This window comes from Narcine bancroftii, chromosome 11, assembly GCF_036971445.1.
Source record: "Narcine bancroftii isolate sNarBan1 chromosome 11, sNarBan1.hap1, whole genome shotgun sequence".
Classification (NCBI taxonomy): domain Eukaryota; kingdom Metazoa; phylum Chordata; class Chondrichthyes; order Torpediniformes; family Narcinidae; genus Narcine; species Narcine bancroftii.
Window position 1 is genome coordinate 100,428,897 of NC_091479.1, and position 18,128 is coordinate 100,447,024.

Sequence of the window (18,128 nt, forward strand, 5' to 3'; positions counted from 1 at the left end):
ATTGTTTCTGTATCTTTATTTTTGCTGAATAAAGGACGCTGTTTGACCTGCTGAGTTTCTCCAGCATCGTGTTTTTACTTCAATCGCGGTGTCTGCAGACTTCCATATTTTACTCCTGTTAATAATACTTTCCCTGTTTTGTCTCTACATTCTTCCCAGACTGTTCGCAACATAAATAACTCCACTGAGCCTATTACATGCATGGCTACATCCCAAGGATTATTCCTCTTCCACAGGAAGAACAGGGAGAAACCAACCCCTCCCAGTTGAGAAGGAGAAGCATGAGAGGATAGTGACCACCACAGCAGATCATACATGGGTTCAGTGGCTGAAAGACCCACATAGGCAGCGGGCCACTCACAGCTGAGGGGCTCACGCAGGCTGCTGGAGAATGGCTTGTGGGAACCAGGTATTGGAGCTGCGATTCGAGAGGGTGCTGAGGGCAAGAAGGACCTCCTGAAGGGCCCCCGGGTGCTGAAGGCTTCCTGATCCTGTTGGAGGGTTGGATCGGGTTATTGCAGAGGCTGTGGGAGTGCTGGAGGTGAATCCATGGACCCTCTGTCTCTGAAGGGACTATCTTTTGCTTCTCTTTCCCCTATTGTTAGGGTGTCGGGCAATTCTCATGACGATTCTTTGTTTGCAGACAAAAGTTAATTGTGTATGTTTCATTATTAATGCATTATTATGTGACAATAAAAGAATCCTGGTACGTAGTTGAGACTAGAAAATAATTGAAACAAGCACTGGGGTTCCATCCCAACGTTATCTAATCCCACAGGATGGAAGGACTGTGTCACCGACACTTTGATTAGGTGCACCCCTCATAAAGATTTGTTTTGCTCTAATATTTTGTATTCTTATGCTTGGGTCATTTGAGTTTATCCTTTTAAGAACACTATACATTTCTCCTTTAAGGCTTCAGGTATGACATGCCTTTTGTTGGTTTATCTCGTGACCTGCGTGGATTTCCTCCAGGTGCTCTGGCTACCTCTCATGTTCCAATATGTATTCGGATGGCAAATTTAAAAATTTAAATTCTTGGGAGTCACTACCTTGGAGGAACTTTTCTGGACACAACACACTAATGGCATCTTGAAGAAAACACATCAATGCCTCTACTTCTTCAGGAGATTGCCAAGGTTGGTATGACATTGGAAACCATGGCAAATTTCTACAGATGTGTGGTGGAATGTGTGCTGAGCGAATGCATCATGGTCTGATATGGGGACACCAATACCCCAGCGAAAAGCCCTGCAAAAGATAGCGGAAACAACCAAGATATCACAGGCAAACCCCCCCCCCCCCCCATCATCGAGAACATCTACAGGGAATGCTGCTGTCAGAGAGCAGCAGCGATCATCAAGGATCTACACCACCCAGCACACACTCTGTTCTCACTGCTACCATCAGGAAAGAGGCATTGGTGCCACATGACTCGCACCCCCAGGTCCAGGAACACCTGCTACCCCCTCCACCATCAGACTCCTCAAACTCAATGAGGGACTCATTTAAGGACTCCTACTTTTGCACTTTATTGAATTTTTTCCTCTCTGTATTGCACAGTTTGTTTACATTTCTTTATTTGTTTACACGTGTATGTTGAGTACAGTTTTTTTTGCATTAGCATTAAGTGATAATTCTGCCTCATCCACAGGAAAAAGAATCTCAGGGTCGTATGTGATGTCATGTATGTACTGATAATAAATCTGAAATCTGAATCTCTAATTAGGTGGCATGGGTTTCATGGGCTGGAAGGGCATTCTACCATTCACTATTGTTAAAATCTTTTTAAAATGTCAATGCAGTGGCAGTGGCTTGATTCACTTACAGCAATTCCTTTGACAGCACCTTCCATTGGGTATCTGGGAAAGGGATGCAGAAGAATGGGGTCACCTCTATGGAGGTTGCCCATCAAGCTACACACCATCCCAACTTGGAATTACATCGCTGATCTTTCACAAGCACTTGGTCCAATCCCTGGAACTCCCACCCTGATGACATTGTGAGTGCACACCCACCTCAGGGATTGCAGTGGCTCAAGAAGGTCACCTCCTCAAGGGCAATTAAGGATGGACAATTAACTGCTGGCTCAACCTACAAAGCCCTCATCCCATCATTGAATACAAAGAAATAATCAGGTTGGTATTTCTTGATTGGATGCTTATCGGGCCTGATCTTCCTGGACTCAGCCCACGACCTGCACTCACCTCCACCGGGCATTCAGGACAGACCTTGTCAGCCCTTCAGAGGTTGGAGTGAATGGTAGGGTCCTCACTGGACTATCGCTGAGATCCCATCCCTGGAGGACCCCAACTCCTCCAACAGCAGTGAAGGTTGGCTGGGGGCCTTTATGTCCTTCCAAAACCTTCTATTTGCCATTCAGAGACACTTAAAAAATTGTTGAACAATGCAAATAAGTGAAATAAATCTTTATAAAGATAACACAATCCACTCTTCAAGTGCCTGTCTTTTGGATGAGATGCATATCTAAGGCCCCTCCTAGTCTGTCTGGTGGCACAACCCCATGGCTTTAATCTGAAGAGACCAAGAGATAGCCCCAGCATCCTGAACAAACTCTAAACCCCATCGCTAAAACTGATAACAGATGCATTCTTGCAATGTTGCCTGGGAACTTGCTGCATATAAAGTGTGCTGAATAAGGTAAAATACTTTGGAAGTCATGAGGTTGTAAAAGGTGTTCTTAAATACAATTGGATGAACCAAGATGGAGTGTTCAGCTAATGGTAGTTGTTATTCTACATTTTGATCATCAATGAATGGGAACCTTCAAATTAAAGGCTAATAACTCTGTGAATAAGAATCATATTTGCACTCGACCCCATTAGTTAAGATTGTTACTGAAAGAACGTTGAAGAGATAGAGAGAAAGAGAGAGTGAAAGAGAGCAAAAGAGAGTGAGAGAAAGAGAGAGAGAGAAAAATAAAAATAAAATGAGAGAGAGAAAGAAAGGGCGAGAGAGAAAGAGAGAATGTGAAAGTCTGCAGACACAGTGTTGAAGTAAAAACAATACTGGAGAAAAAGCAAGTCAAACAGAGTTGTTTATATGGCAAAGATAAAGATTCATAACCAATGTTTCGGGCTTCAAGGTCTGAGCAAAATGTAGGCAGGTGACTGATCAAATGGTTGGGGGGGGGAGGAATGGGATGAGGGGGAGGAGCACAAGCCCACAGGCAGGTGGTAATAGGTGGCTAAGGGAGGGGGCAGAATACCAGCAAAGGGGATGGCTCTGTGAATAGAGAGGGAAGGGGGTGGAGAACTTGAGGAAAAGAGACAGAGGGATGGGAAAGAGAGGGAGAATGGGGAGCGATCCAGCAGAAACTGGAGAAGTCAGATAATGCCATCCGGATGGCAAGTGCCCAGGTGTAAATATTAGGTGTTGCTCCACCAATTTGCAGGTGGTCTTGGTTTGGCCGCGCAAAAGGCTATTGAAAATACCAGGCTAAACACACCTACCACCTCAGTAAAAATGTACTATCCATGAAACAAAGGATACAGATAACATCTAGATGTGGCAATTTTACAACCATGATCCAAAAAATTTGAGATATGGAAAAAAATTCACTCTTACAGAAATTATGTAAAAACTGTAAATAAACAAATACAATATTTTGAACCTTAATTTCTTGGCGCTTGCACAGATGATGTAGCTTTGTGTGGTGGAATATAAAGAAATCACAATAAGAACCGTTTACTAGGAAATGCAACATCATCTCCAAAAAGTGGGGGCAGGGTGTATGGGGCTAATTCATATTTCCCAACACTGACCTTGTCCTTGTTGGCAAGAGACAAGAAGTTGCCTTGTACGATGGTTGGGAGCGAATTAGATGAAAGGTTCAGAAGATCTGTAAGACTGTATACTCCCTGCAACACATGATTCCTACAAGAGAAAGGAGTTCAGAGGTCAAATGCAAATGAGGTCTGGGCAAGTCAACGTAGGTAAACTGATCATGGCAGCACTCAAAAAGGAACCAAACGTTCACAGCAGCAAGAAAATGTGTCAGTGGAAGTCAATAAAACATGGCCGGAATTGGAAATCTTAAAACTTGAAATGCTGGATATACTCAGCAAGTCAGGCAAAGTCTGTGGAAAAGACAGAGAAATCAAAATATTAATGGGTTCTCACCCCATGGATGTTGACTGACTTGATGAGTCTTTGTTTTTGTAGAGGAAATGCCTAACTTCCAATGTCCTTCCCATGGAGCGGAATGCTCAAATGATATGGTTTTCCTTTACTTTCTGTTGGCCACTTCAAACAAACCCACCGTTCACTAGTGGAGTTGGGGGGGCATGGAAGGGGCAGGGAGTTGGTGAGGCCAAGTCATTCCTAGACCATCAATAGGATCTTTGTCTTACACTGGTGGAAAAAAATGTTTCAACTATTTTCTTGCTGTTAAAGCTATGATCCTGCTTTACAAGTCAGTTGTTCATTATGTCAGTAATATTTGTCACTGTGGACCTCGTAAAAAGTCCACAGTCTGCAGATTGGGAAATAGAGTCTAAGGGTCTCAGGATAACGGTCACAGACTAAGGAGAGGGGTCACAATTGTCCAAGGGTCTCAAGGCAGGGAGCACAGTCTGTCTAAAGGTATGGGGGTCACAATCTAAGGGTAAGTTGTCACAGTCTTTGTAGGGGTCACAGTCTGTGTAGGGGAAACAGTTGAAGGGTCCAAGGGTAGGGGTCACAGTCAAAGGTTCCAAGGGTAGGGAGCCACCGCCCAAGGGTAGGGAGCCACCGCCCAAGGGTAGGAGGCCACCGCCCAAGGGTGGGGGCCACCGCCCAAGGGTAGGGGCCACCGTCCAAGGGTAGGGGCCACCGTCCAAGGGTAGGAGCCACCGTCCAAGGGTAAGGGCCACAGTTTAAGGATGAATGGGAAGCCATCTGATTAGGTGAAATTACACTCAGTTGCCAACTTGTGGAACTCCCTGCCACAGAAAGTTGTTGAGGCTGGTTCATTAGATATATTCAAAAGGGAGTTGGATGTGACCTTTCTGGATCAAGGGGAATGGAGAGGAAGCAGGATAGGGCACTGAGGTCACATGATCAGCTGTGATCATATTGAATGGTGGTGCAGACTAGAAGGGTGAATGGCCTATTCCTGCATCTATATTCGATAAAGAAAAGGGTGTGTAGTCAAGGGAGCCTCCAGCACTAACCTGATATATTCTGTTTTGGGTAAAGGATGTACAAGAGCAGCCTGTTAGTTAGGTTGTCATTCCTGCACCAAGCGACCCATGTGGGCTGCTGGAGACTGGCTCACAGGAGCCAGGTACCGGAGCAAGGATTTGAGAGGGTGCTGAGGGCAAGGAGGGCTCCCAAATGGCATCAGGCACTAATGGCTTCCTGATCGTATCAGAAGTTTGGATTTGGAGCTCAGGTTGCTGATAGATCGAACAGGTGCAGAGGCTACGGGAGGGCTGGAGGCGAACCCACACTCAGCGAATATGAAGGGACTCTCTTTTGCTTCTTTTTCTCTCTTAGCGCAAGGGGCAGCAGGCAATACTAATGGCGATTCTTTGTTCCCCATCCAGCCTATATTGTGTATGTTACTTTTACATGACAATAAAAGGAAATGTGAACCTTGGGAAAAAAAACCCGGGAGGAATTATTTCTGGGTGTGAATTGCTGCAGGGATGAGGGAAGGTATTGAGAGAGGGGAAAGAGGGGGCTAATTGTTAGGACTGCAGATTCACTAGGGGCCTCGGAGTGCAAAGGCAGAAGTTCAGATTTATTGACACCACATAAAACCCCAAGATTCTTTTGGGGTGTTTCTGAGTTTGGGCATTCACCGTGGTGTCAGCCCCTTTCAGAGCTTCTCCCTCCCCCCTCCCCCCCCTCACTTCATCCTCTCGAGCCAGAAAGAAAACCAACTCACTTCACGAGGTCGGGTAGCTGCCCAGCGTTAAGCCAGAAGACTCTGTTGTCATTATCCATGCCCTTGATGGCCATTTGAGATGGCACAAGCAGCGTGATGTTTGCAGATTTGGAAAGAAGTTGGCTTTGAGAAGCATTCTGAACAAAATAGAATGGTAACGGTCAGGAAGAAAGAACTTTCAGTGAACTGGAATTTCAAAGATGAAATTGCATGATGGGTGATTTTATTATTTATTTATCACTACAAAATGTGATTGATGCTGGCCCTTGGGAACATCCCAAAGACGGCTCAGATGTTATTTGAAGCACGGTAGGAGTCACTTCCGCCCATTTACACCTAAATTAACTTTAAACCCCGCATGTTTGGAGGGTGGAAAGAAACCTGAGCACCTAGGAGGAACCCACTCAGACGTGGGGAGAACGTACCAAATCCTTGTGCCAGGTCTGGATTTTAACCCGTGTTGACCTGACCGCTATCTCTTAGAAATAGCCAACAACTATCAGGCTCTTGAGCATAAGAAATAGGAGCAGGAGTCGGCCATCTGGCCCATCGAACCTGCTCCGCCATTCAATGAGATCATGGCTGATCTGATCATTGACTCAACTCCACCCACCTGCCTTTTCCCCTCAATTCCTTTTTATGTAAAAATCCATCTAACTGAACCTTAAATACATTTAACAAAGTTGTCTCAGCTGCTTCCCTGGGCAGAGAATTCCACAGATTCATGACTTTCTGGGAAAAAGAGTTTTTCCCTCATCTTCATCATAAATCTACTCCCCTGAATCTTGAGGCCGTGTCCCCTAATTCTGGTCTCACCTCCCAGAGAAAACAAATTTCCTGCCTTTGTCTTATTTATGCCTTTCATAATTTTATATGTTTCTATAAGATCTCCTCTCATTCTTCTGAATTGGAGTGAATAAACTCTCCCGCACCACCCTAACATAAACTACTCCAGGCCTGCCTGCACTACTGAAACATCACTCTCTTTCTGCACTAACTGCAACGGTGAATATTTATTTATCTAACCTCATTTAATTTCTGTCTCATGGAATAATTTAATGTATACATTGTACTTGTTGTAACTTATGTACCTGCGTGGCTGCAGCAAGTATGAGTTTCAGTGCATCTGTGCATATGACATAGGAGCAGAACTAGACTATTCAGCCCATCATTTAATCCTGAGCTGATCCATTTCCCCCCTCAGCCTTCTCCCCATAACCTTTGATTCCCTGGCTAATGAAGAACCTATCAATCTTTGCCTTAAACGGTTAGGCAGAGAAATGGGTGGCAGGGTTAGTGTAGCAGTTAGCGCAACGCTGATACAGTGCCAGTGACATGGGTTCAAATCCTGCACTGTCTGTACATTCTCCCAGTCTCTGCGTGGGTTTTCCCTGTGGGCTCTGGTTTCCTCCTACTGTTCAAAAACTTACCGGGAGGGTGGGGGTTGTTGGTTAATTGTGTGTAATTGGGTGGCATGGACCCATGGGAAAAAAGGGCCCTGTTACTGTGCTTGTAAAATAAATGTACCCAATGACCTGGCCTCCACAACCATCTGTGGCAACAAATTCCACAGATTTAACACCCTCTGACTAAAGGATAGAGGCTGCTTTCTGAAGAGATTGTCTCAATCAACCAGGGGATATGGGGCTAGTGCAGGAACATGGTATTGAGAGAAAAGAAAAGCCTACAGTTGCTTCTGCCTCTATGTTCTTCTTGTTCTTTATCAGAAAAGTGGGATCTTCATTTAAAGGGAGCATGTGGGATTTGTTGTTGCTTCCTGCAGAAAAGGATAGGCCATCGGCCCAGCTTTCTGTGCTCGGAGTGTCAGCCTCGTGGATGCAGTTAAATATACGGGCTGGGACTTCAATGCAAACATCTCACTGACAAACCCACATTCTTTCTGCGAACAAGGCCCAGAGCTTTTAACTGCACTGTTCGTCGACATTTTGTTTCGTTTGTCGGACTTACGATGACCCACTTGAGAAATTCTGCAGCTTCTGGGATGTAGTACAGAGCCTGGAAGGGAGAGAAAAGATAGTCTGATATTTGCTGCAATCACTTCAATTATTTAATAGCAATAACTCGAGTTTTCATGTTACGAATTTCACACAGCTCTGTGTTGTCATCACCTTGCTGTGGTATACAGTCACATTTGTAACTAATCATTTCTACCTTAAGATGAAGCTTCATAAAATGCAGCTTCACAAAAACCATCCATACACATTATTAGTCCCTTCATAGAGAGAAACAGGGCCCTCAGCCCTCATGCCCCATCCATCACCCAGTCCCAATAATCAGGTGTCCTCTGGACAGAGCAGCAAGCACAGAGGACATCTCTATAAAGTGAAAGGAGGAAACTTTAGGGGAGACATCAGGGTTATTTTTTTGCAGGTGCCTGGAATGTATTGCCAGGGGTGGTGGTGGAGACTGGGACAACAGGGGCATTTAAGAGACTCTAAGGCACATAGAAAAATCCAGGGTTATGATGTAGGGAGGATTTAGTGTTTTCTTCACCTCACTTAACTTAAATATTTTGCATGTTTTTTATGTCATCGGTAGAAGAATGTAATGTAATAATCTGATGTGGTAAATGTGGACTTACTCTTAAGTCAAGAGTAAATTGGAACTATACATGGATGGGAGGATTATGGAATGGGAGCAGGTCAGTGGAGCTAGAGGAATGATGTTTTGGCACAGACTAGAAGAGCCAAATGGCCTTTTCTGTGCTATAATGCTCTATGATTCTATGGAAGAAACCAAAATTTGACTGCTTCACAGGGAAGGGGGCCCATAGCCAAAAAAAGATCAAGAACGCCTGCTTTAGAGAATATTCTTGCAGCAAAATATTTGATGGTTTGCTTACCGTAATTGCATTTCCAAAGCATATCACACCATCTCCTTCATAACCTTGCTGACAGGTACAGTTTTGGATGCCTGGAGACACATAGGAACATGTTGCCTGCCAAAATATTGGAAGCAGTTAATTGTGAAATCTGCAGCTTCTGGTATGTATTTTCCAGAGAATAATTTTTATCTCTTGGACTTTAATACTCTTCTTTCAGGTCGCTAGTTTGAAATTACGAGAGCCATGCAAGGAAAAACATTTTGTCAGGAGACAAGTGGAGGAATGTTGTGGTTGAACAAAGTTCAAAATAAATGTTTTACAGGAGTAGGGGCCTAGATTGGATCAAGTGATGGCCAAATGGCCTTCTTCTCCTTTGTAAGGAAATTTGAGAAATAATTCCTGCTTTAAAAGAGAGGACAATGCTCCATGCATGAAACAATTGTTGGATAACTGATCGTTTTGTTAATCTGGTTCTTAAGAAGTGATATACATGGAAGTGCTGGAGAAACTCAGCAGGTCACACAGCATCCATAGGAAGTAAAGGCAATTGATACTTCAGGCCTGGGCCCTGCATCTGGAATGTGGGAAAATGGGTAGAAGGTGGAGTTGGCGGGAGTTGCAGGGGAAGAGGAGAGGAGGAGGGAAAGGGGAGTGGGCACACACACACACACACACACACACACACACACACACAATCAGTCGTTCAGCATTTTCACTGCCTGTAGGAAGAAACTGTTTCTCAGCCTGGTGGTTCTATCTCTGATACTCCTGTATCTCTTCCCTGATTGGAATTGCTGGAAGATGCTGTGTGCAGGATGCTGTCAGCTGTCACCCTGATCACAACCTCATCTCACTGCTACCTTCGAAAAGAAATTAAGAAGCCTGAAAAGCAGCATTTGTAGATTCAAGAACAGTTTTATTTCCACAGTTATCAGGCTCTTGAATCTCCCCTTGTTACACTAATCAGGGACGGCTCAGACACCACAAAAGGTCAATCTGCACTAATGTAACACCACTTTTTTCTTGCTCTCTGGTAACTGTGAATATTTATTATCCATCTATCATTTCTATTTATTATCTCCTTATATTTTAATGTATAAGTAAAAAATTAAAAAAAAAAATATACCGCACAATAACAAGGCCTTCTGGCCCATGAGGCCATGCCATCTAATTACACCTAATTGACATACACCCCCCAGTATTTTTTGGAGGGTGGGAGGTGACTGGAGCATCCAGAGGAAACCCATGCAGACACAAGGAAAATGTGCAAACTCCTTCCAGACAGCGCCGGATTTGAGCCCTGGTCACTGGTGCTCTCATTGTATAATATGTATCCTCATCCTTATGTGGTAAAACTAACCATCTTCAACTTATCTTCATTGGATGAAATAAAATCAGATGAATTTGACTGGAGAAGGAAATAAATGAGAAAGGGGATATAACTGGAGGAATACTCCTGCCTTTCTTGCTTGCACACCTAATGCACGAAGAGGGACATATCTGCCTGTCCTCCCACTAAGGACCTCTGGGTAGGCTACCTCAGGGACTGAACTCCTGTCAGGGTACTGAAGGTCACACAAAGCCATGAATTACTTTATGTATTTCTGGAAATAGCAGGAGCACTCTCCATGCAACCTAGAAGTGGGTCTCTTGTTTCAGGCAAAGGCAGGGCCAACTAAGGAAAAGGTCCCGGCAAATTTAGTGTGCAGAATAGCTTGGTTAATAACGCATTGACGTAATGCTTTGCAATCCCAGCTACCAAGTGATGTCCTGCTGGAAGCATAAAATAAAAACTGAAAATGCTGGAAACACATGGCGGACGAGGCAGCATCTGTGGAGAGAGATCTGGCAAAGTTCAAGTTTAGGTCAACTTACCAGATAATGGCACCCTCCGTTTTTCTCCCAACATGGATTTATCGGCTCACATTCCAAGCCATTGCCACGAAAGCCCTTCTTGCACTCGCAGTCATTCTGTTGACAAAGAGATGTTTGCTAGAATTACGGGATGCTGTTCAGGAACGGCTCGTCAGTTGTATACAGCTGTCCCACAGAAAAATACTTATTATAACTGAGTCTAGCGATCCCTCTTTTATTGTTTATTTCAAGATCAACTGACACAATTGATGGGCCCAAAAGCAAAATACTGCAGCTGCTAGAAATCAGAGTAAATTACAGAATATAGGAAACACAGGAGGTCAAGCAGGATCTGGGGAGAAAGAAACAGTTAACGTTTCAGAGTGATGGCTTGATATCTACTTTACCCGAACCTGATGAAAGGGTGTTAGTGAGAAACTTTAACTCTGTTCTTCTCTCTCCACACATGCTGCCCGATCAGCTGGGTGATTCCAGCATTTTCTATTTTTATTTTCAATTTCCAGCAGCTGTGGTATTTTGGTTTTGCTAATCCAGGCAGGGTTTGGGTATGGAGCGAGTGCTGGAAAGCTACGTGTGCTGTTCCTCTGATGTAGGTCACTTAACGTTGATAAGGCAATTGTTTAACTGCACTGCATCAGTTTCGTGACTGGGTCCTCCTGACGCAGAATCAAGTGGTTGACATTGGAGATGCTGTAATGGCAGTGCTGCCATTGATATGGACCCAGGAGAGCAGGGAGCGGCGACACAGCGCTGCTCCGCAGGGTTCAACTGCTGGGTTCTAATGCCAGCCGCTCTGTACAGGCTTTAAAGGAGCCGATGGTGTTTGTAAGTAAAATCCTGCAACCGCAGAGGTTTGAGCCCAAGATGGGGGCGCCTGTGGTCAGCAGTGGCCACGAGGTGCTTGCAGTCTCCAGGAGTGCAGCAGACTGGCTTAAGGCACTGTAAACAGGGAGAACACCCACCGTGGAGAAAGAGAAGCAGAGGAAACAACCCTAAATGGAAGGGAGATTTGATAGAGGTTTACAAAATTATGAGGGGTAGAGACAGAGTAAATGCGAGTAGACTCTTTCCACTTAGATTGGGAAAGATAAATAAGAGAGGACATGACTTTAGGGTGAAAGGGGAAAGGTTTAGGGGAAACGTTAGGGGGAGCTTCACTCAGAGAGTGGTGTGAGTGCCGAACGAGCTGATGTGGTAAATGCGGGCTCAATCTCAAGTTTTAAGAATAAATTGGATAGATACATGGATGGTAGAGAACTGGAGGGTTATAGAATGGGTGCAGGTCAATGGGACTAATGGAATGATATTTCGGCACAGACTAGAAGGGCCAAATGATCTGTTTTCTGTGCTGTAGTGTTCTGTGGTGATCATGGCAGTGGACTAGTGAGGGGCTTAGTGGCTGAGGGACCCACATAGGGAGTGGGTGACACGGTCAGGGGAATCGACATGGACTGTAGGCTGCTGGAGAACGGCTCATGGGAACCAGGATTCGAGAGGGTACCAAGGGCAAGAAGGGCTCCCAAAGGGACACAGGTGCTGAAGGCTTCGTGATAGTGTTGGAGGTTTGGATCTGGACCTCAGGTTGTCAATGGATCAAACAGGAGTCTTTGTGGCTGCCAAGGCTGCGGGAGCGTTGGAGGCGAATTCACGGACACTCAGTGACTCTGAAGGGACTCTCTTCTGCTTCTTTTTCTCTTTTACTCGAAGGAACCTTGAATCAGGATTGACCACAGACAGAAGCAACAGAAAACTGAAGATACAAAGTAATGTTTACCTGGCCTGGTCCGACATAGATGCAGTTTGCATTGGCATGGCATCTACTTTGGCCCTTCATTAGACAGTTGTTGATTTCAGTGCAGTCTTCTCCATCTCCAGTCCAGCCAGGAAGACACTGGCACATAAATCTTCCCTTTCCCATCGTAATGCATTCTGCCTGTGAATAAATGGTGCAGGGATAAATTAAGACCTCGCTGGTGTTATGTTGAACAAAAAGGATGAAATCAGGAAGATCAAGCAGGAAATGAACACCATTGCGGACTCGTTGTCAGACAGCATGTTAGCAAAACCAAGGAGCTGATTGTGGACTTCAGGAAGGGGAAACCAGGAGAACCCAAACCAGTCCTCATCGATGGCTCAGCAGTGGTAAGGGTTATGAACTTCAACTTTCTGGGTGTCAACATCTCTGAGGATCTGTCCTGGGGCCTCCATGTCGATGCAATAACAAAGAAGGCTTGCCCATTACTCTATTTCATGAGGAGTTTGAAGAGTTTTGGAATGTCATCACAGACTCGTGGAGATTTCTACAGGGGTAGTGTGGAGAGCATGCTGGACTGATACATCACATGTGGTAGAGGGTTCAATGCATAGGACCGGAAAAGGCTACAGAGACTTGTTAATGCAGCCAGCACCATCATGAGCATCGAGGACTTTTACTTAAGAAAGCAGCCTCTACCCTCAAGGACCCTCACCACCCAGGCCATGCCTTTTTCACACTGCTGCCTTCTGGAAGGAGGTACAGGAGCTGAAGACAAACACCCAGCGGTACAAGGACAGCTTCAACCCCTCTGCCATCAGATTCCTGAACCACAGACCCTGCCTCACCTCTTATTTTTGCACTAATTTAATTATTTTTATTTTAAAATGTAATTTATAGTAATATCTACACTACAATTCTGCTGCAGAACAACAAGTTTTGAGATGTGTTTGGAACAATTAATTCTGATTCTGAGAAATAATCATGTATTGGGTCAGGGGAAGATTTGGTGAAGCATTTTGAGTAGTTAAATAGGGGGCAGAGACATAGTGAAGGGTGGGGCACTGAGGAATGTTGATGAACAAAGAAACCCTCTTCACTCCCAGTCCCAATGGAGGGCTCTGGCCTGAAACATTGACCATTCTTTTCTCCCACAGATGCTGTTCATCCCGCTGAGTTCCTCCAGCAGGTTGTTTGTTGCTCCACATCCCAGGAACTGGGCTCTACCCGGTTGTCTCCACACCCTGCAGACCCGGCAATCTTTTCATCACCAGCAGGAATTTATAATAGTTAAACATTCAGTTACATAAACATAGAAACGCTGGAGGAACTCGCAGCATCCATAGGAGATAGATACGTAACCGACGTTTCGGATCTGAGACCTTACCTTGAGGAAGGCCTCAGGCCTGAAATGTCATTAATATATCTTTACCTCCAATGGACGCTGCGACCTGCTGAGTTCCTCCAGCATTTTTCCTGTAATACAGCGTCATCAGACTTTCGTGTTTCAAACATTCAGTTATACCTACATTGGGACTGCAACCTCCTTGGTCTGGACGATCGCAGGCGTTCAGTTCTTCACAGTATGATCCATCACCTTCATAATTTGGCTTGCAAACACAGCTGGAAGGGGAAGATCATCAACTATTTAAAGCAGTTATCTACCAAGAGACCAACTCCTTCCTTACACCCACAAAGTAAGTTACAAACTCACAATAATAGTCAATAATAGAATTAAGTTCAAGTTTATTATCATCTGACTGTAAATACACAACCAGACAAAACAGTCATATACATACAGAAAAATATAATATAAATATGCATAAATAACATACTCAGTTTCATTCCTAGAGATGCAAGGTTATATTTTTAATGTTTTTTAAAAATTTAGACATATAGCGTGGTAACAGGCCCTTTTAGCCCACGTGCCCCTGCTGCCCATTTACACCCGATTAACCTGCAAACCCTGTACATTTTGAACGGTGGGAGGAAACTGGAGCCCCCGGAGAAAACCCACATAGGCATGGGGAGAATGTACAAACTCCTAATAGACAGTGCTGGTTTGGAACATAGGTCACCAGTGTTATGATAGCATTGTACTAACCGTGCCTCTAACATTTAATGCTGAACTTACAAGCCCCAAAGTGACAATCCGCTTGATAGTTGACACGTTACATCTGCCGTACCTGAGGTTGCCATTCTTGTATTCACAGTTAGCGTGGGCGTGGCAGAACTGAGCGTTGGACCCGCACGGGGTGGTTTGCCTCTCACAGAACCTCCCAGCATACCCAGCCTTGCAGGAATTCAGCTTGCAGGCTCCTTCGCCAGTCACCTTGCTGTCACATTTACCATGGATGCATGGGCAGGCTGTAGAGAACGAGAGAAGGGGGGAAGAGGCGTGAGAGTTTGGCACGCGGGTCTGTGCGATGCAATATGAGCTGGGAGGGAGACTTACTCTGGTCACAGTCAGGTCCGTATTTGTTTGCGTCAGAACAGAAGTGGCACTTTGAGCCGTAAAACCTGCTGTCACAGATGCATGTGCCGTTTCCATCCAATCCGTCTACGCACTGCAAGCAAACATTCGGGACATAGTTAGATCATAAAAATCACTGCAGCACGAAGAGCCTGGTGTGTTAACAGGGAAGATGGAAAAGAGGGAAGGAGTTAGAGGTTATCAATCTAACCCAGTTAGAGACACACTAACTGGGTTGGATCATTGGGTAAGAGAGCCTGGAGCAGACGATTAGATCCTGGGCTGGTCTCATTTCCCTGTATTTCCCTGTATTTGGCCCATATCTTCCCAAACCCATCCTATCCATACAGGATTTCAGGGTCTGAGTTACAGGGAAAGGTTGTGCAGACTGGGGCTTTTTTCTCTGGAGCGTAGAAGATTGAGAGGGGACTTGATAGAGGTATTTAAGATTTTAAAAGGGACAGACAGAGTAAATGTGGATAGGCTTTTTCAATTAAGAAAGGGGGAGATTCAAACTAGAGACATGGTTTAAGATTAAAGGGGGAAAATTATAAGGGGAACATGAGGGGAAATTTCTTTATGCAGAGGGTGGTGGGGATGTGGAATGAGCTTCCGGCAGACGTGGTCGAGGCGGGATCATTGGTTACATTTAAGGAAAGACTGATCGTTACATGGATAGGAGGGGACTAGAAGGGTATGGACTGGGTGCTGGTCAGTGGGACTAGGAGGGTGGGGATTTGCTACGGCATGGACTAGTAGGGCCGAACTGGCCTGTTCTGTGCTGTAAGTGGTTATATGGTTATATGGTGAGCTTGAGCTCACCATTGGACCAGATAGGAGGCCGTGTAGCTACAGAGGTTACAGGAAGCGTTGAAGTTAACGGTGAGATTCACAGACACAAGATGTCGCTGTGGGGGCACTCTTTGGCTTCAGTTTCTTGTCTTGGTGGGGGCAGTGGGCTACTGGTGCCCCTTTGCATGCCTTCTGTGGTATGTTTTTGTGTGAACCGTGATCCAGAGAAACACATTTCATCTGGTTGTATATTTGGATAAACTTGAACTTGAAAAGTGAATTTGAATAATGAGCATTTTGGATCACTCTGGTAATTCAACCAGGCTTTCTCCCTTGAATTAGCCCTACAATTCCTGCGAGATTTGCACATTGGAGCCAGCAGAGTAGCTCTGCAGGAGTGGTGTGGGATCACCCCCTTGTCCTGTGGTAAGTCACTACCATCTCTGGGGCCCTGCACGGCTGCTCCTAGCTCCCCACCCACTGAGTCCACCAAACTCCAGTCTCCCGCTTCCAATCCCGCCACACCTGTAAAGCCCATCCTCCCACCTCAACCAGGTGAATGAGCTCTGATGCCCACCCACCACATTGCCCCTGTCAGCTCTCCCTGCCCACCACAGCATAGACCTGATTGGGATTTAAGGACCTCTGTCTGCAAGCCCCCGTGGTTACTGCCGAACACAAGCACAGGGATTGGATGTAGTGGATGACTTTGAATTTGTGTAGTGCCCATTGGGTTTTTTTTTCTCTCATAGGGGGTAAATTAAGGGTCGAGCATAATTTCCATGTAATTCAATGTAACATCATGCAACAGAAATGATAAATACTTAATGTAATAAATGATTAATTGCAGTATGCTTTGCAATAAAAACCTTTGATGACAATGAGATTTAAATTCCAAACAGAAAGCATCTGATCTAAAACACTTACACGTCCATGGCCAGAGCAGATATTTTGGAAACCTCCTGGACACACCCTGCATTCGGGGCCATAGAATCCGCTACAGCACTTTGGAATCTAGGAAGCAATCCAGGAAAGATCAGATTCTTAAATCATTCATTCATGGAATGTGGGCATCACCAATTCATAGCTATTATTGTCTATTCTCAACTGAGGAAAGAGTCAAACACACAGATAAAGCAGACTAGGTTTCAGCTGAGCTTAACACCTCTCCCTGCGGCACGGTTGGCCTAACGCTATGACAGCGCCAGTGACCCTGGGTTCAAATCCACCGCTGTCCGTAAGAAGCTTGTACGCTCTCCCCGTGTCTGTGTGGGTTTCCTCTGGATGCTCCGGTTTCTTCCCACCCTTTAAAATGCACAGGGGTGGGGAGGTTGTAGGTCAATTGGGCGGCGCAGGCACGTGGGCCGGAAGGGCCTGATACCGGCCTGCATGTCTACATTTTAAAAATGTAACATTTACATTTAATCTCTCACACACATTATGAAGGGAATATTCCAGCAGTTTCATTGTCACTCTGTCTGATATCAGCTTGTCATTCCATACCTGCAGAGGTGTGCCTGGGATTCATATGTCTGGATTAATGAACAGTACCTCTAAACAAAAATCTCAAAACTAGTCAAATATCAGCTGCGTTGTTACCATGACAATGCACTAAAGTGCTTGAGGAAGTCAGCAAGTCCCGCAGCGTCCGTCGGAAGCAGTGGACAGTTGACGTTTCTGGTCAGAAACCTTCAGCGGAAGGTCACTGTGATGAAGAGCTGAATCCCAAGCAGTCAACTCTCCACTGCTTCCCATGGATGCTGCGCGACCGTCTGTGTTACTTTGCACGATTTATGATTGCGTATTTATTTTCTGCGTTGCACAGCCAGTTTGTTTACATTTCTCTCTTTTGTATCTACTCCTGATACGTCAAAATTCTGCCTGGCCTGCAGGAAAAGGATCTCAGGGTTGTATGTAACGTCATGGATGTACTCTGGCAGTCAATCTGAACTTTGTTCCTCCAGCACCTTTGTGCTTTGCTCTAGTTCTCCATCATCTCCAGAGACTTCTAGTTGACCGTCACTCTCTCCCCATGCCTGTACATGTGAGTACTTCATCCACTGGGCATTTTTAATTCCAAATAATTAAACTGAATATATTTTCCAAGGCAGTCCACACAACTGACACAGGGTGTTTTTTGCACTAATGGCCAAATATTTAGGCACTGCTGGAGCTGTATTAACAGTGAAGCCACTGGTGCAGACATGGGAGAGCGGAGAGCGGGAACTGGAGAAACAGCACTCCTCCACAGGGTCCATCTGCCTGGTCCTAATGCCTAAAATCCTTGTGCTCAGCAGTAACCACGGGGGCTTGCAGACAGGGAAAACAATGGACCAGCACAGGGCACTAGAAATGGGGAGAACATTCCTCCCCCCACCCTACCGTTGAGAAGGAAATGACCCTATAGGACAGTGACAAGAGGTGCGGCCCAACAAAGGGCTCAGCGTCTGAAGGATCCAGACAGGCTGCTAGAGACAGGCTCGTGGGAACCAGGCAT

At 45.3% G+C, this 18,128-nt stretch overlaps 1 protein-coding gene across 6 annotated transcripts in view; it reads right to left on the reverse strand.

Annotated features, from left to right (window-relative positions):
* stab2 (stabilin 2) overlaps positions 1 to 18,128 on the reverse strand; it is a 198,485-nt gene that overhangs the window by 61,950 nt on the left and 118,407 nt on the right. For all 6 annotated transcript variants that reach the window (XR_011346802.1, XM_069904271.1, XM_069904267.1 and 3 more), the window contains 10 exons: positions 16,559 to 16,645; positions 14,822 to 14,933; positions 14,553 to 14,733; positions 13,896 to 13,989; positions 12,388 to 12,546; positions 10,614 to 10,709; positions 8,757 to 8,852; positions 7,862 to 7,909; positions 5,894 to 6,030; positions 3,786 to 3,897 (listed from right to left, as the gene is read on the reverse strand). Coding sequence is in view for 5 of the 6 variants with exons in the window: in XM_069904271.1 (XP_069760372.1) it covers positions 3,786 to 3,897; positions 5,894 to 6,030; positions 7,862 to 7,909; positions 8,757 to 8,852; positions 10,614 to 10,709; positions 12,388 to 12,546; positions 13,896 to 13,989; positions 14,553 to 14,733; positions 14,822 to 14,933; positions 16,559 to 16,645 (1,122 nt within the window). In the remaining variant the exon portion in view is untranslated. The remainder of the gene's footprint in view (positions 1 to 3,785; positions 3,898 to 5,893; positions 6,031 to 7,861; positions 7,910 to 8,756; positions 8,853 to 10,613; positions 10,710 to 12,387; positions 12,547 to 13,895; positions 13,990 to 14,552; positions 14,734 to 14,821; positions 14,934 to 16,558; positions 16,646 to 18,128) is intronic.